Source organism: Mustelus asterias, unplaced genomic scaffold, assembly GCF_964213995.1.
Source record: "Mustelus asterias unplaced genomic scaffold, sMusAst1.hap1.1 HAP1_SCAFFOLD_1851, whole genome shotgun sequence".
Lineage (NCBI taxonomy): Eukaryota > Metazoa > Chordata > Chondrichthyes > Carcharhiniformes > Triakidae > Mustelus > Mustelus asterias.
In genome coordinates, this window is record NW_027591796.1 from 27,481 (window position 1) to 53,140 (window position 25,660).

Consider the following 25,660-nt stretch of genomic DNA (forward strand, 5'->3'; position numbering starts at 1 on the left):
TGACGGTGATGAAATTTGTAAACCTCTTTTACAGGATCTTCAAAGGGGGAGGATTTGCAGACACAAATTTCAAATCAAGCATCAAGTGAAGAATTGACAGAGTCACTCGATTATCAGGATCTGAATATCATTAGCCTTTGAATCTGGAAGGAGAAATGTCTTTCCGTTCTGTTTGCTTCAGAAAGTTTTAAACATCAGTGTGACTGGAAAAGCAGCAAGACACAAACATCTGGGTGAGAGTGTTCCAGTGACAGTTACATAGTTTGAAAGACCATCACCATTTACACCAGGAAGAGATTGTACAGACGCTTTGTGTGGCCACCTCAGCTGAACAACAAACCTGGAGACAGGGACACCCGCACCATGGAGAAACCGTGGAAATGTGGGGATTGTGGGAAGGGATTCAAATCCCCGTCTCAGCTGGAAATTCATCGACGCAGTCACACTGGGGAGAGACCGTTCACCTGCTGTTATTGTGGTCAGGGATTCACTCATTCATCCCACCTGCTGAGACACCAGCGGGTTCACACCAAGGAGAGGCCGTTCACCTGCTCCGAGTGTGGGAAGACCTTCACTACTTCATCTGATCTGCTGACACACCAGCGGATTCACACTGGGGAAAGGCCATTCACTTGCTCTGAGTGTGAGATGGGATTCAGTCGGTTATCTCACTTGCAGGCACACCAGCGAGTTCACACCGGGGAGAAGCCGTTCACCTGCTCTGATTGTGGAAAGGGATTCTCTCACTCCTCCAACCTGCGGATACACCAACGCGTTCACACTGGGGAGAGGCCGTTCACCTGTACTGAGTGTGGGAAGGCATTCATTGACTCATCAAGCCTGCGGATACACCAACGAGTTCACACCAAAGAGAGACCGTTTACCTGCTCTGAGTGTGGAAAGGGGTTCAGTCGGTCATCTTTCCTGAAGGCACACCAGCGGATTCACACTGGGGAGTGGCCACCCACCTGCTCTGAGTGTGGGAAAGCATTCATTGATTCATCCAGCCTGCAGATACACCAGCGTCTTCACACTGCGGAGAGGACATTCACCTGCTCTGAGTGTGGGAAGAGATTCAGTCGGTCAATCTACCTGCGCAACCACCAGCGAGTTCACAAGTGATGACAGGGATTGGATTCTGCTGCTATTGCTGCTGTTAATCACACCCAGGACTGAACCATGTTCATTCTGACAGTTGGTGAATTGGGAGGATCAGAAGATCCTGGATCAGAAGGTCCAGCTCTGCTGGATTGGTCTTTCTCACGACTTTGCTTCCAGTGGGCTGGGAGAGCACATTTCCACAAATGAACCACACAAGCTGATGAAGGACATTTATTTTATCCTGGATAGTAAATCCTACTTCTCCTTCAAGTAGCTCTAAAATAAATACATTTGTCTCTGTTCCAGTGAGTCTACAACACAGGGCCGGGCCAGTCGGCTCAATTGGTCTGTGTCAGTATTTATGCTCCACATGAGCCTCCACCCACCCCTCTTCATCTCCCCCCCCCATCAGCATATCCTTCTATTCCTCTCTCCCTCATGTATGTATCTAGCTTCCCCTTCAATGTGTTCATGCTGTTCACCTCAACCACTCGCTGTGGGAGTGAGTTCCACATTCTCACCACTCGCTGGTAAAGAGATTTCTCATTAAATCCGTACTGGATTATTGAACCCCTTCATAATCTTGAAGACTTCCGTCAGTCTTCAGTTTTCCAGAGAAAAGTAACACCGGCGTTTTCAGAGGGTTAAATGCTCTCAGTTCCGGGATTATTCTCATGGGGTAAACCGGTCAGTCCCATTGCCCCGTTCTATCCCTTTATCCTTTCAGTTCTATTTCCTGCAAGTGTCCGTCCATTTTCCTTGTTAAATCGTTCATTGTCTCTGCTTCCACCACCCTCACAGGCAGTGAGTTCCAGCTCATTCCCACTCATTGCATAAAACATCCCTTTCTCACATCCCCCTGCATCTCTCGCATCCTTATCCTTGCACCATCAGCTAATGGGAACAGCTTTATCATAGAATCATAGAAACCCTACAGTGCAGAAAGAGGCCATTTGGTCCATCGAGTCTGCACCGACCACAATCCCACCCAGGCCGTACCCCCATATCCCTACATATTTACCTGCTAATCTTCTAACCTACACATCTCAGGACACTAAGGGACAATTTTAGCATCTTTGGACTGTGGGAGGAAACTGGAGCACCCGGAGGAAACCCATGCAGACACGAGGAGAATGTGCAAACTCCACACAGACAGTCACCCAAGCCGGGAATCGAACCCAGGTCCCTGGAGCTGTGAAGCAGCAGTGCTAACCACTGTGCCATCGTGCCGCCCCACCTTCTCACATTACATTACTCACATCACTTTACCTTCTCACATTATTTAATCCTATTTTAATTTTTTACACCTTGAGCAAATCTCCCCTCCATCTCCTTTTCTCCAAGGAGAACAACCCCAGCTTCTCCAGCCTAGCCTTGTGGATAAAATTCCTCATTCCTGGAACCATCCCGGTAAATCTCCTCTGCACTCTCTCAAGGACCCTCACGTCCTTCCAAATGTGTGGTGACCAGAACTGGGCTCAGTGTTCTGTTGTGGCCTCACCCAGAGCTTTAGAAACTATCAGCATAACCTCCCTGCTTTTGTTCTCAATTCCTCAGTTTCTGAAGCCCGAGATCACATAGTCTCCAGATGGGAATGGTCAACATTTTTGCTTGAACATAAAATGCATTTTAACAACAGTTTGGCTGAAGAAGATTTTGTCCAATGAAGGAAAGAGTTGTTGACACAAAAAGAAGCCATTTTGAACTTGCTCTCTCCAAAAGAGAATCCAGAATGTGAGATTCTGGGAAATGAAATTAAAAATGAAGCTGCAGCTACAACAGAGCAAGAAGAAGACATTTCAATGTGGAATTGACTGGAATATTCTCTCTGGATTTAAACAATGGAGAAACTGCAAACATGGAAGAAAGTAAAGTTCAAAACGTGCACTCTGAACAGACTGTTTTCAAAACTGAAGTTGAAAATTCACAGATGAACAGCAATGAGGACTCTCCTCTTGCAGGAGGAACTTTGCACAATAATTATTATAAGAAGAAAAACTTCAGAAAACACTGAAACCAATAATATTTTCTATCTTCAGTGGACTGAGATTCCTGGACATGGAACCCAGCAGTGTGCTGTTACCAAGCTGGACTTGTGACTGTGAAGTGGACAATGGGGGGGATTATTATGTCTATTGCAGGTTATAGGGTAATTAAACATTAGACTTTGGAACGGGAGTTGGCCATTTGGCTCTTTGAGCCTGCTTCACCATTTGATAAGATCACAACTATTTAGATATACAGCATGTTGTACATTGTTAAAAGCAAAATACTGTGGATGCTGGAATCTGAAACAAAAACACAAAATGCTGGCAAATCTCAGCAGGTCTGACAGCATCTATCGGGAGAGAGAAGAGCCAATCTTTCGAGTCTACATTGTAATGTTTCAAATGGGATAATACGAGGATGATACATTTTCATTTCTTCATGGGGAAGGTGTTGCAAAGATCTAATTTCATAATTCCGATGTTTTAGAAGTATGAATTAGTTCAACAATTGCTTTTTTTAAAACTTAAGGTAAATGGAAAACCTGCACTGAGAATCTGACAGAAACACCCTAAGGGGATTCACATTCACAAGACGTGGCCAATGTTGGTTTAAGATGTCAAAACTCGAAGGGTGAGAAGTGTAAAAGGGCAGCTGGGCTCTTTTAGCTGGAGACCTGGAGACTTTGGTTCTGACAGTTAGTGCCCTGTCTTTGTTAGAGAACGGAATTCTTCATGCAGACCTCAGGAAAAAAAGGTTTAGTTTTGAAGCTAAATATCTATCAGACATCCCAACAGATGTGTTAGCACGGGGATAAGTGAGCCCTGGTTGGAATTCTGGGTGTTTCTCACAGAAAGCAAGCAGTCTGCAGTTAGCTTGGAGGCCGTCAGCTATGGAACCAGGAGCTGTGAACCAGCTGTGGGACCAGAAGCCACTGGGTCATTGGGAATCAGGGGTGTCCCCAATGTTTAAATCCCTCAGCAAGAAAGCAGCGAAGCCCACGGTTGGACTGAGGAGTCTACAGTTTTGAGGTCTCAAAGGAAAATTGGAGAATTGTTTAGCCAAAAGCTAATGGAAAGGCCCTCCGTAAAATCTTGGAGCCTGGAGAATAGCTGGAAAAGTGAGGAAAATTAAAGTGAATTCTGCAGAGCTTTGACATTCCTTTGAGAGTCCCAGGAACATAATTGAACTTTCAAGATATCATTAAGTATAAAGAAAAACTTTTGGGGTGAGGTTAAAAAACAGGTTTAGACCATAAGTCTTTATTGACTACAGTATTCAGTTTGTAGTGCTGTATTCTTAAATTTTATTTTGTTTGAGATCCACAGTAAAGTTTGTTTTTGTTTAAAAATGTTAAATCTTTTCATGTAATTCTTTTAGTTAGTCACTGGGTGTTCACAATTTTCTTTAAATTTTAATTATCCCGACCGGGATCACAAAACATCCACACAAACAATGTTTCAGAGCAAAGCAAAGAAGAAAAAATGTGACTTTCCTCCTTTTGTACAAAGCATTACATATAAAGACACCCCTCTCCTCAGAACCACAATAAGTTGTTAATATTCTCTTCATGAAATAATCTGATCATTGAAAGACTTATGCTATGTTCATGGTGCTGGCTTTTAATATTTTGTTGTATAAATTTTGTTCTTGTTTAAAAATGTGGAATCTTGTGTTGCAATTCTTTGTTAATCACTGGGTATTTGAGTTTCTCTTTAAACATTAACAATCCTGATTAGGATCAGAACAATACACAGCAACATATTTCACAATGAGTCAAAGAAAAAAAATGTACAAAGTATTACATTATAGGACACTGCTGTTCTAGGATCCACAATAATTTCTTAGCTCGAGCACTTACTTTAATGAAACAATCTGATATTATGAATAAAATTTATACTAATTGTCGTCCCTTCTAAAGCAGGAGGGCGATCGCCCAGCACAGAGGGTAATTTGGGATTTCTCCCATAGACCAATTAACAGGGATTCTACCCTCCAACCACCTGAAGTGAATTCTTTCCCTGAATCGTCCAGGCCAGTGCAGTTATCAACTTGCAGTTTGGCTGATCAGCTGAGATTTTCTGCAGCATTTCATCGATCACCGTGTGATTCCTTTCACAGAGTCCATCACTGAAAGGACTTTCAGCTGCCGTGTTCATGACCAGAATGTTCATGTTTTCACACACGTCTCAAAACTCATCATTAACAAATTCCCCTCCATTATCAGTCAGAAACTTAGCTGGTGCCCCAGGTCCAGTCCCTGTCCACTTCTCCATCACTTGGTCTAGAATCATCCTTTTGTCCTTGCCATGTATTATTGGAGAAAGACTAAATTGGGTCACCATGTCGATCATGTGTAGAATGAAAATATTTCTGTCTTTGTCTCATACCTTTAGATCCACGTAAATACCTCGTTAAGGTCATGTGCCAAGGGCAGCTTTACAATCGGATGTGACAGCATCCTTCAATACTTTTCACACATTCCACACTTTGCATTAGTCTGTTCTCTGAGCCTCAGATACTCTTCATCAACTCTCCTGCATCTTTTTGCGGGATTTTTAATCTTTAACAAGGATAAGAAAATTGTTTGCGTAGCTTTAAGACTGGTTACGGTCTTTATCTCTGGGACGGAAGGGTAGCACACTGGTTAGCACTTTTGCCTCAGTGCCAGGGACCCGGGTTCGATTCCCGGCTTGGGTCACTGTCTCTGTGGAGTTTGCATGTTCTCCCCATGTCTGAGTGGGTTTCCTCCGGGTGCTCCGGTTTCCTCCCACGTTCTGATAGACGTGCTGGTTAGGTGCATTGACCCGAACAGGCGCCGGACTGCGACGACCAGGGGAATTTCACGGTATCTGTTTCCCCGTCATTCCTGAGATTCATTCACCTATTAGTGCTTTTCCAATCCTGTCTTTTTTGTGATATCCAGATCTGCTAAATATACTTACACCCTCATTCAAAACTTGACAAAGTCTGACTATGCTTCACAGGCACCCATCAGATCATCTTTCTTGTAAATCTCATCAATGAAACCGAGTAAAAGATCCAAACCTTGATCAGTGGATTTCCAGCTCAGAAAATGTTTTGCTGCCAATTTTCCTTTCGTTAGACAGTGGCAATGCCAAGGCCAGACCTTGTTTTCTCATTGTTAGGGATGGAACCCGTGTCCACATCTCCACTTCATTCTTCCACTGGTCGTATGGTTCAGGCTCCGAGAACATCGGTGGGTAATCAGGCCCTGACAATTCCCACTGGCTTTCATCTCTCACAAAAGCTGCTGGGATTGTAAACTTCTGTCTGAAATATACTTTCCTCCAGTTTCCAAACTTCACCATTGGACAAACATTCTCTGTTACCATGTTATAATCCTAACAGCCTTATGGTGAAGGAAGAAACTGGAACCAATCTTTACTTGGAATAGATTTAACTCCCAACTCTTTATACATACTTTCTTCAAACATACTCATATAATTATTTGATCAAAGCCCTCCATCTGTACATTCTTAAACTCAATTGATTCAATTAACACCCATAGTCAGGGCAGGAATCCGGGTTCAATTCCAGCCTCGGGTGACTGTGTGGAGTTTGCATGTTCTCCTCGTGTCTGTGTGGGTTTCCTCCAGGTGCTCCGATTTCCTCCCATCTTCTAAAGATGTGCGGGTTAGGTTGATTGGCCGTGGTAAATTGCCCCGTAGCGTCAGGGGGATTGGCAGGGTAAATGTGTAGGTTTACTGGAGTGGGGCCTGGTTGGGATTGTGGTCGGTGCAGACTCAATGGGCCAAGTGACCTCCTTCTGCACTGTAGGAATTCTGTGATTAAAAAAAGGTCTCTAAGCGGTGTGAACTTGTTGGTGTGTCAGCAAGTTGGATGACTGATGACCTTCCCTAAACTCAGAGCAGGGGAATGGCCTCTCCTCAATGTGGACTTGCTGGTGTCTCAGCAGGTTGGATGAATCAGTGAATCTCTCCTCATAAACAAAACACATCAAAGGTCTTTCCCCAGTGCGACCACATTGGTATTTTAGCAGACTGGATGACTCAATGAATCCTTCTCTTGGAGCAGGTGAATGGGTTCTTCCTGCTGTGAACTCGCTGGTGTGTCAGCAGGTTGGATGACTGAGTGAATCCCTTCCCACATACGGAGCAAGTGAATGGCCTCTCCCCAGTGTGAACTCGCTGGTGTGTCAGTAGATGAGGTGACCGTGTGGATCCCTTCCCACACTCAGCGCAGGTGAACAGCCTCTTCCTGGTGTGACTGCGTTGATGTGTCAGCAGACAGGATGACTCAGTGAATGCTTTCCCACACTCAGAGCAGATGAATGGTCTCTCTCCAGTGTGGATTCGCTGGTGTGTCAGCAAGTTGGATAACTGAGTGAATCCTTTCCCACACTCAGCACAGGTGAATGGTCTCTTCCTGGTGTGAACTCGCTGGTGTGTCCGCAGGGTAGATGAATCCTTGAATCCCTTCCCACACTCAGTGCAGGTGAGTGGCCTCTCCCCACTATGAACTCGCTTGTGTGTCTGCAGGTGCAATGACTGAGTGAATCTCTTCCCACACTCAAAGTAGGTAAAAGGTCTTTTCCCAGTGTGGATGTGTCGGTGAATTTCCAGTTGAGATGGAGCTTTGAATCCCTTCCCACAGTCCCCACATTTCCACGGTTTCTCCATGGTGCGGGTGTCCTTGTGTCTCTCCAGGTTTGATGATCAATTGAAGCCTTGTCCACACACACAAAACGAGTATGGTTTCTCCTCGCTGTGAATGGTGTGATATTTATTTCAGGGTGTGTAATTGGTTAATGGTCTTTCCACAGTCAGTTTGCTGGTACACTCTCACTCAGATCTGTGTGTCTCGATGCTTTTCCAGTCACATATTTAAACCTTTTGACGCAGACAGAACACCATTTCTTTATACACGCTTTTTTCATACACACTCATATAATGATCCAATCAACGCCCTCCATCTGTACATACTTCAACTCAATTCGAGACTGAAAGAGCGATGATATTCAGGTCCTTTTGAATCAAGTGAAAGTGTCAGGTCTCGGTGTGACATTTGGTTTCAGATTTCTATTGCAAATCTTCTCCTTCTCAAAACCTATAAAAGGAATTTAGAAAAGTCAGCACTGTCAGAACAGCAGAGAAATTCAGAACACACGATTCTAGTTTCAGTTGAACATTCATTCCTATTTTGTTCACCAAAAGTTGTAAACCTCAATCTCACATATTCCCTCTGCTCTCACTCTGCTGTATCTAATATACACCCTCACAATTCTCCTGAAGGTGCTGATTGATGCTGAGTGGCAGACCCCTACTCACTGCTTCCTGACCTGGAGACCTGAAAACCTTGATGCAGACTGCTAGACTCAATACAAACCCAACCCATAGGTACAGATTCTGGAGGAAAACATGTGTTGAATAAACACTGCTGTATTACTTGCTCAGAGATTCATGACCAGGTCAGTAAGAACTTCATTAAGGTGCTGAGTGTTTACAAACACAAACTCGCTGCTTATGAGAATGCTGGAATTAGAGATGATCCAAGATTTCAAACTCAACTGGATGGACAACGGAAGGAAATAATCTTGTGAGATACAGGGGTACAGAGGGAGAATGGGACTGGCTGGATTGCTCTACAGAGAGTCAGCACGGACTCGAATGAACATTTTCTGTGCTGTAATTAATCAATGACTGGAAAGGTATGTCACCACAGTGCTATATTACAAATTTGAAATAACAATAAATGAAATTTATCACCAAACCATAAATAATATATCTAATATGAACCTAACAACAAAATTAGACATAACACTGACCTATATAAAATTACTGTCCCACAAAGAATCATAAATTTACACCAGATTACACCAAACATATCCAAACATGCCAAACCTTACTATATTCCTCTTAAATGTCAACTATCTCCTGAAGAAACCAGCCCTTTAATTGTGAACATTAGGAACGAGACCATCCTTTTAGCCAGACAAATAAATGTGTCAAGCTGAGGGAGCAAAAGGATGTCAATGTCTTTCAGAGAGAGAGAGACCTGGGCCAACCTTTCCAGAGTCTGCAGCCTCCCTGGATTCACTTCGTTTCCCTTCAGTTGCTGCAAGTCCCCAATTTCCCCCAGAATGAGAAAAGAAATGGAAAGGGGGAGAAAGGAAAGTGTTTCACTCACAGATCTTGGCCTCTTTGGAGGAAGTTTGAGTCCGTCTGAAGCTCAACCTGCATTGTCACAAAGACCGCGCTCTGATTGGCTGGAGGACCAGAGTCCTTCCGGTCTTCCAAGAATTTCCATTGGTCAACGCCTCAGCAGGGTTCAGAAACATTTCCGCACATGCGCGGATTCCCCTTTCTCTTGGACATGCGCAGATTCGAGCCCGGGCTATTGAGCGATTTCCCCAGCGCGAGGCATTGTGGGGGATGCGACCGCCATTACTCCTCTGGAGCCCAGTCTCCAAACTCCTGGGACTGGGATGAAAGGTGGAGGTGGGAGTGACTGCACCCAGAAACAAAGCACATGTGGGTAGTCACTAGATTATATATTGATGCCCCATTAGCAAAACAGTTCGCCTTCAGGCATAAAGATTGAAATTTTGGGGTGAGACACTAGGGAGGGCAAGAGGTAGTCTGAAATTGGGGTGAGATACTAAGGAGGGCAAGAGGTAGTCTGAAATTGAAACCGAGAGTTAGCACATAAAGTGGAGAAGAGTTGATTTGATTTATTATTGTCACATGTATTGGGATACAATGAAAAGTATTGCTTCTTGCACATTATAAAGACAAAACATATCGTTCATAGAGTACATGGGGAGAAGGAAAGGAGAAGGTGCAGAATGTAGTGCTACAGTCATAGCTAGGGCGTTGAGAAAGATTAATTTAAGACATGTTAGGTCCATTCAAAAGTCTAATTGCAGCAGGGAATTGAAAAAGAAAGCAGGAGGAGAAAAGGATGAATTCGTGGAACAATCAATGGGGAGGAAGGTGGGTGTGAGAGGACAGAGATTTATAGTTTGAATGGGACAAACATGCCTAATGATAACCAGAATTTTCAGTTCTGATTTTGTATCCTGTACTTGATTACTTGATAACTTCAATCCTGCCATATACATTCATAATCTCTATCAGGTCAGCACTCAGCCTTGGCTTTTCCAGAGAATAGGGTGGCATGGTGGGACAGTGGCTAGCATTGCTGCCTCACAGCACCAGGAACCCCAGGCCTTGGGTGAGTGTGGGATATGCATGTTTGCCCCTTCTCTGTGTGGGTTTCCTCCAGGTCTCTAATTTCCTCCCACAGTCCAAAGATGTGTAGGTTAGTTGAATTGGCCATGGTGAATTGCCCCTTAGTGTCCAAAAATGTGTAGATTAGGGGGATTAGCAGGGTGAATACATGAAGCTATGGGGATAGGGCATGAGGTAGATGCATTGTCAGAGAGTCGGCGCAGACTCAATGGGCCTCCTTCTGCACTGTAGGGATTCTATGATTCTACGAAAACATTCCCAACCTGTTTCGTCTCTCCATTAACTTAAAAGCACTCTCAGTTCTGGTATCATTCTTGTGAATCTTTCTTGCATCATCTTGAGATTCTCTGTCAAGTTTAAAGGGCAGACAATTAAAATGTAGATTCAGTTTAACTTGGTTGCATGAGCCTAATTACTCAGTTCCAGATTGACTCAAAAACACTTCAGTTCAAAAGAGAGTTTACCATCAGGCAAGACAGGACCCTGAAATGGCAAATAATAACAATGTTTATTTAAAAGAAAAAGATTTACCTGTGAAATACATGAGGAAGTTTCACCACCTCAATTGGGGGATCACCCCAGGTAAAAGTGTGAATGTTCCTGAGGTTCCTGAACTAACAGTAACTTCCCAAAATCCTGCCCCAGGGGCACTCAGTATCTCCACGAATAGAGCTCAACTTGTAAACACAAGATGGTTCTTGAAACAGACCTTTAACTCTTTAAGCAGCATTACCTCATCTCCAATACATACATAGAATCATAGAGTGCAGAAGAGGCCCTTCGGCCCATCGAGTCTGCACCAATACACGAGAAACACCTGAACACCCATCTAATCACATCTACCAGCACTTGGCCCATAGCCAGCAATGTATATTAAGATCGCTGACACTTAGAGATGCTTTCACTGTGAAGTCATCAATTAATCCCGTCTTGTTGTATAATACCAGTGCGAGTGAAGCCTGCTTTCAAACGTACTCTTCCCAGAAACTATCCCCAAAACATTCTATGAACTCCTCATCTACATGACCTTTGTTCATCTGCCTTTCCCAGTTTATCAGTAGATTAAAATCCCTCTTGATTATTGCTGTATCTTTACCACAAGCTCCCATTACCTTTTCCTTTGTACTCTGTCCTACCGTGTCGTTACAATTAGAAAGCCTGTGCATCACTCCCACAAGTGAATTTTGCCTTTACCATTTCCCCATCTCAAACCAAACCACTCCATCATTCTGGTTCCTGACCTTAGGTATCCCTCTCTAATGTGCTAATACTGCCAATAATCAACAGAGACACCCTTCCACCGTTTCCCAGACTCCTGTCCCTCCTAAATGTCACAGACACATATTTAGCTCACCACTGACTTCTCAGGGGCAATTAGTGGTGGGCAATAAATGCTGGGTGAGCCAATGACACCTACATCCCATGAATGAATAGAAACAAATTCAGGCCCCACTCTATGTCTCTCTAATGGTTATCAACTGATAATTCTTTCCTTATATTTGTGCTGCTGTCAGTTCATCAGTTGTGTTTCAAAAGCTACGTGTGTTTAGATGCAGAGCCTTTAGTTTTGTCCCTTTAATATTTTTGTAGCGTCTAACCACATCTACTGATGTAATCTATAATTTGCTCTTTCATTATCTTCCTGTCACAGTCTGTTTATCATTTCCCAAATTCTTACCTTTCTCTCATTCCTTACTCTTTCGTTTGCCAGATCTTCCAAAACATCAGAAAAGAACCAACAATGGAACAGTCGGTAACAGGACATCAATCAGTCTCCTCTTACCCTCGAGAAATCAAGGGCGCAAACGTGTGATTGACACAAAGTTGATATAATCTATATCCAGAATCTTAAACTCCAGTGCAGTTACAAGGATTATTAACTTCAACCGAAACAAACTCTAACTGTCAGAATGAGCATGGTTCAGTCTTGTGATTAACAGCAGCAATAACAGCAGAAACCAACTCCTGTAATCATTTGTGAACTCGTTGGTGTTTCTGCAGGGTGTTCGCACGGGTGAATCCTTTCCCACACACTGAGCAGATGGATAATGTCTCCCTGGTGTGACTGTGCTGGTATTTCAGCCGGAGGGAATGCTGAGTGAATCGCTTCCCACACACACAGCAGATAAATGGTCTCTCTCCAGTGTGAACTCGCTGGTGAATCAGCAGATCCATTTTGCCTTTGAAGCTCTTCTCACAGTCTGAACATTTAAAAGGTCTCGTGTCAGAGTGAACACGTTGGTGTGAAGTGAGTTGGGCAGACTGGGTGAATCCCTTCCCACACTCGGAGCAGGTGAATGGTCTCACACCAGTGTGAATGCACTTGTGTCTCAGCAAGGTGGATGACTGAGTGAATCCCTTCCCACACACAGAGCAGGTGAATGGTCTCTCCCCAGTGTGAACTCGCTGGTGATCCAACATTTTGCATAACTGAGCGAATGCCGTCCCGCACTCAGGACAGGTGAATGGTTTCTCTCCAGTGTGAACTCGCCGGTGTTTCAGAAGGTGGGATAACTGAGTGAATCTCTTCCCACACTCAGTGCACATGAATGGTTTCTCTCCAGTGTGAATTCGCCGGTGTGCCTGCAGGCTGGATAACTGAGTGACTCCCTTCCTGCACTCAGCACAGGCGAACCATCTCTCCCCAGTGTGAACTCGATGGTGTGTCAAAAGATAGTATTTGGTTTTAAAACTCTTCTCACAGTCAGAACATTTAAAAAGTCTCATGTCAGTGTGAACAAGTTGGTGTGCAGTGAGGTGGGTTAGTCGAGTGAATCCTTTCCCACATTCAGAACAAGTGAACGGCCTCTCCCCAGTGTGACTGCGTTGATGAGTTTCCAGTTCAGAAGGGTAACTGGATCCCTTTCCACAGTCCCCACATTTCAACTGTTTCTCCATGGTGCAGGTGTCCTTGTGTCTCTCCAGGTTGGATAATCAGTTGAAGCCTCATCCACACACAGAACACGTGTATGGGTTCTCCTCGCTGCGAATGATGTGATGTTTTTTCAGGCTGTGTAAGTGGTTAAACCTCTTTCCACAGTCAGTTCACTGGAACACTCTCACTCGGGTGTGTGTGTGTCTCGGTACTTTTCCAGTCACACTGATGTTTGAAATCTTTTCCAACAGACAGAACAAACATCTCTCCTTCCACATTCAAATTCAAGTCCTGATGAATTAAATGACTGCAAAATCAGCCGATAATTTCCTGTCTGCAAATCCTTTCCTTCTAATCCCCAGTAAAATATCTACAGTCACCCGTGATCTAACTGGTGTCTCAGATTTCACAGTAACTCCATTGCAATGTTAATGTAATCCTTACTTGTGACTAATAGATAAACTTTAAATTTTAAACATGAGATGACTGAGTACACCCTTTCCCATGTACAGGGCACGTGAATGGTCCCTCACCATTAAGAACTCACTGGTTAATGAATGAATCTTTTCCCACACATAGGGCAAGTGAATGGCTTCACTCCAGCATGAGTGCACTGGTGTTCCTGCAGAATATTGTTGCTTTCAAAGCTATTCTCATAGTTACAAAATTTAAAGATCTCACATCAGTGTGACTCCGCTGGTGTCTACAGATTGGATAAATGAGAAAATCCCATCCCACACATGGTGCAGGTGAACAGTCTTTCCCCAGTGTGAGTGCGTCGATGAATTTCCACACAATTCCCACAGTCCCTGCACTGGAACACTGTGTGTGTGTGAGTGTGTGTGGTGGTGGTGGTGGTGGTGAGGGGGGGGGGGGGGGGGGGGGAAGAGAGCTTGGTGCTTTTCCAGTTACACTGATGTTTGATTTTTTTCCCCCACAGACAGAACACACAAACATTTCTCCTCCCACATTCAGAAGCCGATGGTATTCAGATCCTGATGAATTGAGTCATTGTCACATCTTGAAGTGATGCTTGATTTGAGTTTCCTGTCTGTCGATCCTCTACTTGTAACCCTGTAAATCCAGTTCATACAGGTCAGTCCAATTCAGAACAGATAATTCTAGTTTCTGGGGAATACTTATTTCTCTCTTGTTTCCCAAAGCTGCAAATTCCAATTCCACGCACTTTCCCTCAACTCATCACAATGGCTTCACAATTACCAATACTGAGACTCGCATTGAATTCCAGATTATTAACTGAATTTAAATTCCACCAGCTATCCTGGTATGTTTTTAACCATTATCCCTGGAACATTATTCTGGTCCTCTGGATCACTGGTGTACTGCACCCCAATGGAGAATAGGAATGACCCAGAGCTGAATGGTTCCACTCAAGGGTCCGTAATATCCAGGTTCTGCTTGATCAAGTGACTCTCTCAGATCTTGATGTCTTGTTAGATTTCAGTTTTCTGTGTGTAAATCCTCCCCTTTGAACTCCCTGTAAAAGGAAGTTCCAAAATCCATCAGTGTGAGTGCAGGATAGAAATTCCCCCCATTCTCTCCTCCTGCTCCAGGGTCAGTAAAGTGAGTTAAAGATGATTCTCATTCACAAACCCATTGCTGCATTTCCTTCCTGAAGCCACATTTGTCCACTGGGTCCTGGCCCCGGGAGGAAGCGCTGCAGCTGCCGTTGTGTTGGGTGTTGAGGCGGTGCCGCTAGTTCCTTATTGGGGGGTGTTGAAGCCTCCACTGGATGTGTGGAGCCTCCCCTCCCACCCACCGCATGCCTCCGCTTATCCGCCTCCTTCCCGCCTGACGATCAGACAAACAAGCGCCTGTCCCTGGGACATGAACCGCACTGCGCATGCTCAGCGTCACAATGCCCGGGGACTGATTGACGGCAGCTCCAGACCAATAGGGAAAGAGGGCGGGGCTGGAGGACCGAGCGGGAGCGGCTGGTCCTCCAACCAATCGGAGTGAATGAAGGGCGGGATCTTAAGCATGCGCAGTAGCGCAGTAATGGCGACGGACGGACGGTTTTTCATCGAATCCACAAACGGTAAAAGGAAAATTGCGGAACGTTGGAACAGTGGATCTGGTGGGTGGGTGAAGAGCTTTGTAAACATGTTGTTCAGGCCCAACCCCAAAAAAGGATTTTATGTTTCGCGCCGAGAGGGGCTGCAAAGTCCAGTATTCGGCTCGGGTTAACGACCGCCATCTTTATTGGGGGCAATGAGCAGCAGGGCTCATGCCGTCCGCCATCTTTGTAAGGGGCAAAGGTGTCAATGAGTGGGAGGAGCTTGTTCCCCATTGTTCAGAATGGAGCCAACTTGTCCATCAAACCTCTGACCCGGGTAATCTGACCCTGTTTTACACAGAGCCAGATGTTTAATTGATCAGGCAAAGTGGCAACATAACAAGGAAAGGTTGCAAATCCTGCTCTCCGGATCCCATAACCTATAACACCCTGACACTGAAGGGCAATTTATCACGGCCAATCAACCTAACCCGCATCTTTGGAGTGTGGAAGGAAACCGGAGCACTTGGACGAAACCCACGCAGGCACGGGGAGAATGTGCAAACTCCACACAAACAGTGACACAAGCCAGGAGTCAAATCCAGGTCCCTGATGCTGTGAGGCAGCAGTGCTAACCACTGTGTCACGGTGATACCCCTCCTTTTTGTGGCTATTATTCAAATTATGTAAGGCCTGTGCCACTCTTTGAGTGTGTGGTCACTGGTCAGAAGCTTGATTTGTTGTTTCAATAGCCCATTCATGTGTTCAATCAGGCCAGGTTCGGGGATGTGCAATACCCAATGTATTCCATTCATTGACTCCTATGTGATACAAATGTCATCCCAAATTGATTTTTACACGGTGAGACCTTATTCCTTCGCACCTTATCACATTATTATTCTTGATCACTCGAGCTCTGATTTTTCACTGGCCATGCTTGGGTAGGATTATAACCATTCATTAAAATCTATTCTCAGAGGTCTGGTTTTCAGTCCAGTGCTATTTGGAGTATACCGTCACTTCAGTGACTATCAGGTCACAAGTCCCTCACAGTTCTCATCACAAATTTGTGATAAAACAATTTAAACAATGCCTGAAAATGCTTCTTAACTTCTTAACCAACGACCTATCACTGTTTGTTGATTGGTCAGACCCCTCTTTGTGGATTCAGGTATCTCGGACACTGAACACCAGCCGGTCCTGGAATAAGTTTAATTCTCACTCATTCTGAGTAAATATTCTCCCCAGATCCTCTGTCAGGACCCTGCTAAGCAGCTTTAATGGTCCGTGATTGCAGAAACTGAGCAGTCACAGGAATGTGGTCAAGATAGTCCAGTCCCATAATGCCTCACATTCAATCTGCTGTCCTTCAATTATAACAGAATATGTGGCTGTATGTAGCTGCCTCGGCCGTGGTCAACCCCAACACTGCCTTCCTGAACTGCTGCAATGCCTGAGATGTGAGTACACCCACAGTGCTGTTAGGGAGGGATTTCCAGCTACACATTCCACACTTTCACTAGAATGTAAGTGGGTTCCCAGGTGATATATTTCATTAACTGCACCCAAGGTGAGTTATTCCAATTCCTTTATTGTCCAGGACAATATATTCACAATATCTTTAAAACAGAAATTAAACATTCCCATTTGATTTCAGGTATTAACATATTCTGTTAGTTTGTTCTTTATTGTCGATGTCAGGCTGGGGTTGTTCCCCATGGAGGAAAGGAGGTTGAGGGGAGATTTGATAGAGGTGGACAAGATTCTGACAGGGTTAGATAAGGTGGACAAAGAAAAGCTGTTCCCATTAGCTGATGGGACAAGGACGAGGGGGACACAGATTTATGGTTTTGGGTCAGAGATGCAGGGGGGGATGTGAGGAAGAATATTTTGATGCAGCGAATGGTAATGACCTGGAACTCGTCTGCCTACGAGGGTGGAGGAAGTGGAGACAATAAACAATTACAAAGGAAATTGGATGGGCATTTGGGAGGTTTCAAACAGAAATGCTGACTAAATATCTCTGAACTTCCTCACACCCTGTCACTCTGTGATCCTTGTGAAATCTGAAACCAGGTATTCGCAACAAGGCTCAAAGAGCATCAGCCCACTGGGGGCAAAGTTATGAGACCGGCCAGTCCAGCAGAAAGAAACCCTCCGACCCTCCCCATTGACCAACTGTGAGAATGAACAAAATACAGTCCTGGATGTAATTGAGAGCAGAAACAATAACAGCAGAATCCAACACCTGGAATCACTCGTGAATTCGCTGGTGTCTCAACAGCTGGGATGAAAGACTGAATCTCTTCTCACACACAGAGCAGCTGAACGGCCTCTCCCCAGTGTGAATTCCCTGATGTGTCTGCAGGCTGGATAACCGAGAGAATCCCTTTCCACACACAGAGCAAGTGAACGGTTTCTCCCCAGTGTGAACTCGTTGGTGTCTCTGCTGGCTGGATGAATCACTGAACCGCTTCCCACACTGAGAGCAGGTGAACGGCCTCTCCCCAGTGTGAACTCGCTGGTGTGTCTGCAGGTGGGATAATCGACTGAATCCCTTCCCACACTGAGAGCAAGTGAACGGCCTCTCCCCAGTGTGAACTCGCTGGTGTGTCCGCAGGCAGAATAACCGAGAGAATCCCTTCCCACACTGAGAGCAAGTGAACAGCCTCTCCCCAGTGTGAACTCGCTCGTGTGTCCGCAGGCTGGATAGCTGAGTGAATCCCTCCCCACACTGAGAGCAGGTGAATGGCCTCTCTCCAGTGTGAACTCGCTCGTGTGTCCGCAGGCTGGATAGCTGAGTGAATCCCTCCCCACACTGAGAGCAGGTGAATGGCCTCTCTCCAGTGTGAACTCGCTGGTGTTTCTGCAGGATGGATAATAGAGTGAATCCCTTCCCACACTGAGAGCAGGTGAATGGCCTCTCCCCAGTGTGGCTGCGCCGATGAGCTTCCAGCAGAGATGGGACTTTGTATCTCTTCCCACAGTCCGCACATTTCCATGGTTTCTCCATGGTGCACGTGTCCTTGCCTCTCTCTTGGGTGGACAATCAGTTGAAGCCTTGTCCACACACAGAACACGACTACGGTCGCTCCCTGCTGTGAATGGTGTGATATTTATTCAGGCTGTGTAACTGGTTAAAGCTCTTTAGTCAGTGCATTGGAACACTCTCACTCGAGTGTGGCAGTGTGTTGGTGTTTTTCACACTGATGTTTGAAATTTTTTCAAATTGACAGACTGGACAAACATTTCTCCTTCTGGATTCAAAGTCCGATGATATTCAGCTCCCAAGGAATATGACTCTGTCAGATCTAGACGTGACGTTTGAGATTTCAGCCTGTGATTCCTCTTTCAATGTCCTGTAAAACGAGTTTACAAAAGTCATCAGTGTCAGGACAGGATAGAAATTCAGAACAGACAATTTTAGTTTCGATGGAACATTCTTTCCTCTCTCATTCCTCAAAAGCTATAAATCTCCATCCCACACACTCTCCCTCCATTCTCAATCTGCTGTATCTAATATTCACCCTCCCAATTCTCCTGAAGGTGCTGATTGAGGCTGATTGACAGATCCATGCTCACTGCTTCCTGTCCACCACACACAAATCATAAGAAACAGGAGCTGCAGTTGGCCATTCAGCCCATCGATTGAGAATTAGCTGATCTACCTCAGCACTATTTCTCGCACTATCCCCCAGGTTGCTCAATGCCTCAAAAGTTATCAATCTCTCTCTTGAAAATACTTGATGGCTGAGGCTCCACAGTCCTCTGGAGTGCAGAATTCAAACATTTCACCACATCCTTGAGTGAGGAAATCCCTTCTCATCTTAACTTTCACTCAATTTTCCCACCTGTTCTCCATAATGCTTGACTCCTTTATCAATGTAAAATCTGTCTAACTCATCCTCGAATATATTCAATAACCCTCAGCTTCCACTGATCCCTGTGGAAGACAAATCCAAAGACCAATGACTCTAATAAGCACGAGATGAATGACTGAAAATATATAATTGACATGATTGACAGATCCATGCTCACTGCTTCTTTTCCTGGACAGTAAGAAGTCTCATAACACCAGGTTAAAATCCAACAGGTTTATTTGGTCGCAAACGCCACGAGCTTTCGGAGCGCTGCTCCTTCATCAGGTGAGTGAGGCACAAAGGTGAGTGGGAGTTGTGTTCACAAACAGGGCACAGAGACACAAACTCAATTTACAAGATAATGGTTGGAATGCGAGTCTTTACAGGTAATCAAGTCTTAAAGGAACAGACAATGTGAGTGGAGAGAGGGTGAAGCACAGGTTAAAGAGATGTGTATTGTCTCCAGCCAGGACAGTTAGTGAGATTTTGCAAGCCCAGGCAAGTTGTGGGGGTTCATGTAAATATTTATTTTGTAAATTGAGTTTGTGTCTATATATGCCCTGTTTGTGAACACAACTTCCACTCACCTGACGAAGGAGCAGCGCTTCGAAAGCTAGTGGTGTTTGCTACCAAATAAACTTGTAGGACTTTAACCTGGTGTTGTGAGACTTCTTACTGTGTTTACCCCAGTCCAACGCTGGCATCTCCACATCATCCTTTCCTGGACACAGAGAGCTGAAAATCTTCCATCTCACAGCCACGTGAAAGTTTTACATTTGGACATAAATGAGCAGCCTGATGATGTGTGTAATACACTGCATGACCTGGTTACAGATTCATGAAGAATGTGAGGAGAACTTTTATTTAGGCAGCGAGTGGTGAACTGGAAGTTATAAATTGAATCCCAGAATGAGAAAAGAAATGGAAAGGGGGATAAAAGAAAGTGTTTTACTCACAGATGTTGGCCTCTTTTAAGGGCAAACCAAACAAACAAACTCAAGTTAAATCAGGACAAAGTAAAAGGGGCAGCTCCCCAAAAGGAGGGGGGGAACAGCCCGAACAAAAATCAAAGTACAAAGGAAACTTAAAAACATCAAATCATAATGTGATTATCAGGGTCAATAACGCACCCCAACCCTTGCGGTGCCCAATGGGCACGGAAGGCGTCAACCGCGCCCGTGGACACCGCATGCTTCCTCTCCAGGGACACCCGGCCGCGAACGTAGCCGCGGTAGAGGGGAAGACAGTCAGGATGGACGGCCCCCTCGATCGCCCGCTGCCTGGACCGGTAAATGGCGCGTTTTGCCAGGCCCAGGAGCAGGTTCACGAGGAGGTCGCCATCCCGACCATCCCCTCTCCGCACCGGGTGTCCGTATATCAGGAGCGTGGGACTGAAGTGCAAACAAAACATCAATAAAAGGTTCTTTAAGAAAACAAAAAGGGAGTGCAGCCTAAGACACAAAATATAGACATGATCCAAGGACTCCACAAGGCCACAGAAAGGGCAGTCTTCGGAGCCCGTGAACCAGTGAATCCTACGGTTGTGCGGAACTATGGGCGGCACGGTAGCACAGTGGTTAGCACTGCTGCTTCACAGCTCCAGGGTCCCGGGTTCGATTCCCGGCTCGGGTCACTGTCTGTGTGGAGTTTGCACATTCTCCTCGTGTCTGCGTGGGTTTCCTCCGGGTGCTCCGGTTTCTTCCCACAGTCCAAAGATGTGCGGGTTAGGTTGATTGGCCAGGTTAAAAAAATTGCCCCTTAGAGTCCTGGGATTAGCGGGTAAAATATGTGGGGGTCGGGCCTGGGTGGGATTGTGGTCAGTGCAGACTCGATGGGCCGAATGGCCTCCTTCTGCACTGTAGGATTTCTATGATTTCTATGAACTGCTGCATGCATCACCCTCCACCCCAGGTCCCCATCGTAACTGGGGGAGATCCCTCCGTAGAGGGACCTCCAGCGGGGACCTCCGCCGCCCGGCGGCAACAAGGCCCGCCAAGGTGTATCCAGGCGACAGGCGAGGAGGCGGTAGTGGAAGGTGTGCAGCAGCAGCCCGCACAGGAAACGCCTCCGCGTGGTAGAAAAAGGCACGGAGGACATTTCCGCGAGGCGGCTCAGGCTGTGGGGCACCTCACCCAGGGGAGGGGGCTGAGGTTTTGGGCCAATGTGGAATTCCGTCTGAACAGGGGAACGCTCGGGCGGGATCCCACCGCACGCCTGCGCCGTCTCAAGTTTGCGTGCAGTTTCGGGGCCGAGCACGACCGTCCTAAGGTCTAGGATGGCTTTGGCCGCGCGCCGGACGGTCGTCCCCGCGCGCTCAGCCAGCACGCGGGGACTCATCCAGCCCGCTCCTCCGCCATCGAGCACATCCCCGATTCTGGTCACCCTGGCGTCCACAGCCCTCCTCTCCGCCAGCCACCTGAAGTTATACGGCTGGAGGAGCGGATTCCTGAGCAGCGGCTCTCGCACGAGAGCCGCTACTCCTGACGGGGGGGAGCTGCGTCACGAGGCGACTGTGTTCCAGACAGTGAGGAGGTCCTGGTAAAAGATGGGCAACTCCTGCAGGGCGGTCGAAGCATGCCCCAATTCGATATGCAGGAGCTGCACGTCATAATTGAGGCCGTGCCACTGGCGGAAGAAATATGTCGCCATGGCACACCATTGTGGAGGGGGCTCAACGTAAAGGTACCTCAGCAGAGCCTGGAGGCGGAAGGTCGCTATCTGAGTGCGGAGGCACACCAGACCTTGTCCGCCCTCCTCAAGCGGGAGATGCAGAACCGCAGCAGGGACCCAGTGCAGTCGATTGTCCCAGAAGAACCGCAGGAGGGTACTCTGGATATCGGCGACAAAGCCAGGGGGAGGGGTCAAAGGGACCAGCCGGTACCACAGCATGGAGGCGAGCAGCTGGTTTATGACGCAAACCCGCCCCTGTGAATGGTCACAAACACTCACCTCTGAAACAATTTAACTGATTTTAATATTAAAATCTCCTGCTGGAGCCTGCAGCTGGAAAGATATCAGAAGCATTGGCATCAGAGAAAAATCTCCCAGTTGAGGAAATCCCCGGGGAGTGGGGGTGATGTCACTGTGCAATTGTAAGTAATTGTAAGAATACCTGGGTCTGTGCAAACCAGTGATCACCACACATTATGGAGGATGTGAGGCTCCTTGACAGGGTGCAGAGGAGATTTATCAAAATGGTTCCAGAGATGAGGAATTATAGTTACAATGTTAGGCTGGATAACTTGGGGTTGTTCTCCTTGGAGCAGAGTAGATTGATAGAGGTGTACAAGAGTACATGGAGGTGTCAAAATTTACATGCTCTGTTTACACGTGTACAAGCTCTGACTATGGGTCATCCAGACTCGAAACGTTGGTTCTATTCTCTCTCCACAGATGCTGTCAGATCTGCTGAGATTTTCCAGCATTTACTGTTTTTATTTCCCTTTCTTTTTCCTTCTCTGTCACCGCTCTGCCTCATCAATAAGACATTGGGACTCAAAGGGTTGATGCAGTTTGATGGACAAGTTGTCTCCATTCTGAACACTGGGGAACAAGCGCCTCCCACTGATTGACAATATTGCCCTCGACAAACATGGCGGCCGCACGTGCGCACTGCTGCATATTGCCCCCAATAAAGATGGCGAACGTTAACCCGGGACGAACATGAGGAGCTACAGCCCCGCTCGGTCCAAACTGGGTCCGGGAAGCTCTCTTCCGCGGTTTGCGCCTTACACAACATGGTTACGCAGCGTTTTCACCCACCTGGGCGATCCATTGCTCTCTCCGTACCGCCAATCACCTCGAACAGATTTCCGAGCCGAAAACATCCGCTTTCCATCGCCATTACTCACACTGCGCGTGCTCGAGTCAAAGCTGGCCCCGCCCCTCTTTGGCTCCTATTGGTTGGAGGACCGACTACTCCAGATGGGTCATCCAGCCCCGCCCCCTCTTCCCATTGGTCCGCGCTGCCGTCAATCAGCCAGACATTGTGACGGTAACTTGCTGTTTGTCCAATAATCACAGTGACAGAGTCTGAGTGTAACAATGACACACACAGACTCCAATACAATCAGAGTGGGGATGGAGCACAGAGACAACACAGCAAAGCACTGACTTACTCTGAGTGTAACAATGACACACACAGGCTCCAATACAATCAGAGTGGGGATGGAGCACAGAGACAACACAGCAAAGCACTGACTTACTCTGAGTGTAACAATGACACACACAGGCTCCAATACAATCAGAGTGGGGATGGAGCACAGAGACAACACAGCAAAGCACTGACTTACTCTGAGTGTAACAATGACACACACAGGCTCCAATACAATCAGAGTGGGGATGGAGCACAGAGACAACACAGCAAAGCACTGACTTACTCTGAGTGTAACAAATACAATGTTTGTTCAAATAATAAGAGTCACGTTGCAGTATGTTAGTGAACACAGCATTTGATCCAATGTAATGGTAATACAGTCAGTATCTAGTGCACCATAACCAAAGTTTAGGCTTTATTTGATGGTGTGAGTGAGTCGTGGTCTATTGATATAATGTATTTAGATTCCAGTGTGTGTTACTCTGCCACTGTCAGTATCAGACAATAACCTGTCTGTTATTCCAATTCTGCTGTATTTTACAACTGCAGCTCCTGGGGCTGATTGGAATCTAGTATAATAACAATCACAAAGGTCGGTTCCAGTGTCTCTGAGGTCATTTTAACTGCAGGTAATCTGGCATTAAGGGAGACGACACCCAACAAACATTCGATTATGATAGGAGGACAAGCTGTAAAGGAGCAATGATATTTTAAGGTGTCTATGTCAGTGTGTCATTGGGAGGTGAGTGATAAAATAGAAGTGGAAACATCACGACAGAGACGTGTGACTGACTCGGCCGGACTGAGAGCTGTTATACTCGAGGCGAGAATAATGAGGACATGGGGAACTCCAGGGATTTCTGATATCTGAGGTGTATCTGTTCGAGGAACTGAAAATAATCAGTTCCTTCTGATGGCTATCTGCAGTTCTCAAGTTACACACAGGAAACAGATCGGACAGCTCATCAAACCCAATGTTTAAATCTTCTGTTTGAGATACATTGTGACTGAAAAGATCAAATATTAAAACCTCAGGAGAGAAACATTCAGAATGTCACCAAGATGAGTGAACTGTCCAATTAATCCCATTCACCATAACTCTGCCAATTTACCTTCTGCAAGTATTTATCCAATTCCCTTTGAAAGTTACTATTAAACCTGCTTCTGGCACCTGTCAGTTTGTGCATTCCAGATCATATCAAGTTATTGTGTAAAAAATTCTCCACATCACCCCCTCCAGTTCCGTTGTCAATTATATTAAATCTCTGTATCCTCTGCTTACAGACCCTCCTGCACCGAGGAAATCGATTCTCTCCATCGACAGACCCTCGTGCTCCTGGGAGATAATTCCTCTCCATTGACACTATCATAAATCATTTGTCATTTTAAACATCTCTATTAAATCGCCCCATCACATTCCCCAATCTAAGATGGATAACCCATGTTTTTCCTGCCCTGAAGAATTATATGGACTCAAAATGTTAACTGTTTCTCTCTGAACAGATGCCGCCGGACCTGCCGGGTTTTTCTGCTTCTCTCCCTGTTTTTCCCTCTATAATCAATCAGAAACTCTTCATGATTTTGAACATCTTGATCAAATAGGAACACACAAAGCCTGAGAAAGATACAGAGGAAAGAAGAGACAGAAAGACTGAGAGAAAAATTGAGAAAGATTTTAAAAAGCAGAAAGATGAGACGGTCAAAGATAAAAGCTGAGAAACAGAGGAAACAAGCAATACAGAGAGAATGCTCTGTATATAAGGGAGCAGGCTATCAGTTCCCAGCTATGGGGAGCAGAGGGAACTCAGTAACTGATCCACAGACACAGCTGGTTATATCTGCGAATGGAAACTCTGAACAGAAATAACAGGCTCATTTGTAAATGTCACCACAATGTGACCTGTGTGACTCTGCCCTGACTCTGTGGACAGATATCGGCCGCATTGACAGATGTTCTCACCAGATTGTTGTCCCTGGATTTATTTTCTGCTCAGAAGTGAGATGTGAGGTTTGGAACCGGCAGCAGAGAAACAGGAAGTTGTGTTACCTGAGAATGAAACAGCCGGTGTCAGTTTGATGTTATCACAGTGAACAGTCTTCCTTCCTGTGAGGGTGAACTCACTCTGACAGCATCAAGAACAACCACACAGATTGCTGCCAGTCTCAGCATTACATTCAGCTCCATTCCCATTTTAAACAATGAAGAAAGGAGATTATTTGGACTTTTAACACATTCACTGAATTGGGAGATGGACTGAGGGTCATCACTGGGAGAAATGAGGAGGAATTAGAGAACAAATGAGTTTTCCCAAAGAGGGTTATTAGAAAAGAGGCGATTTAAAGTGAGTCAGGGCCTGTCAGAGGCAGTGGGAGAGAGGAACAGAGAGGATTGAATCTCCATCAATTAGATGTTTTCTCAGACAGCGAAGAGATGAAGTGTATTTGTGCTTTTTCAGAGAGAGGTAATGAGAGAGAGAAAACAATGAACAA

General features: G+C 45.8%; 2 protein-coding genes across 2 annotated transcripts; both read right to left on the reverse strand.

Moving 5' to 3' along the window:
- Positions 1-4,318: 4,318 nt before the first annotated feature.
- On the reverse strand, positions 4,319-9,335 carry LOC144488773 (uncharacterized). The gene is made up of 2 exons (XM_078206873.1): positions 9,259-9,335; positions 4,319-8,178 (listed from the first exon to the last, which is right to left on the reverse strand). The coding sequence occupies exon 2, from the start codon at positions 7,749-7,751 to the stop codon at positions 7,122-7,124; it is 630 nt and encodes a 209-aa protein (XP_078062999.1). The 5' UTR covers positions 7,752-8,178; positions 9,259-9,335; the 3' UTR covers positions 4,319-7,121.
- A 7,449-nt stretch (positions 9,336-16,784) lies between these two features.
- On the reverse strand, positions 16,785-22,943 carry LOC144488772 (uncharacterized). Its single transcript, XM_078206872.1, has 2 exons — positions 22,837-22,943; positions 16,785-18,573 (listed from the first exon to the last, which is right to left on the reverse strand). The coding sequence occupies exon 2, from the start codon at positions 18,225-18,227 to the stop codon at positions 17,469-17,471; it is 759 nt and encodes a 252-aa protein (XP_078062998.1). The 5' UTR covers positions 18,228-18,573; positions 22,837-22,943; the 3' UTR covers positions 16,785-17,468.
- Positions 22,944-25,660: the final 2,717 nt, after the last annotated feature.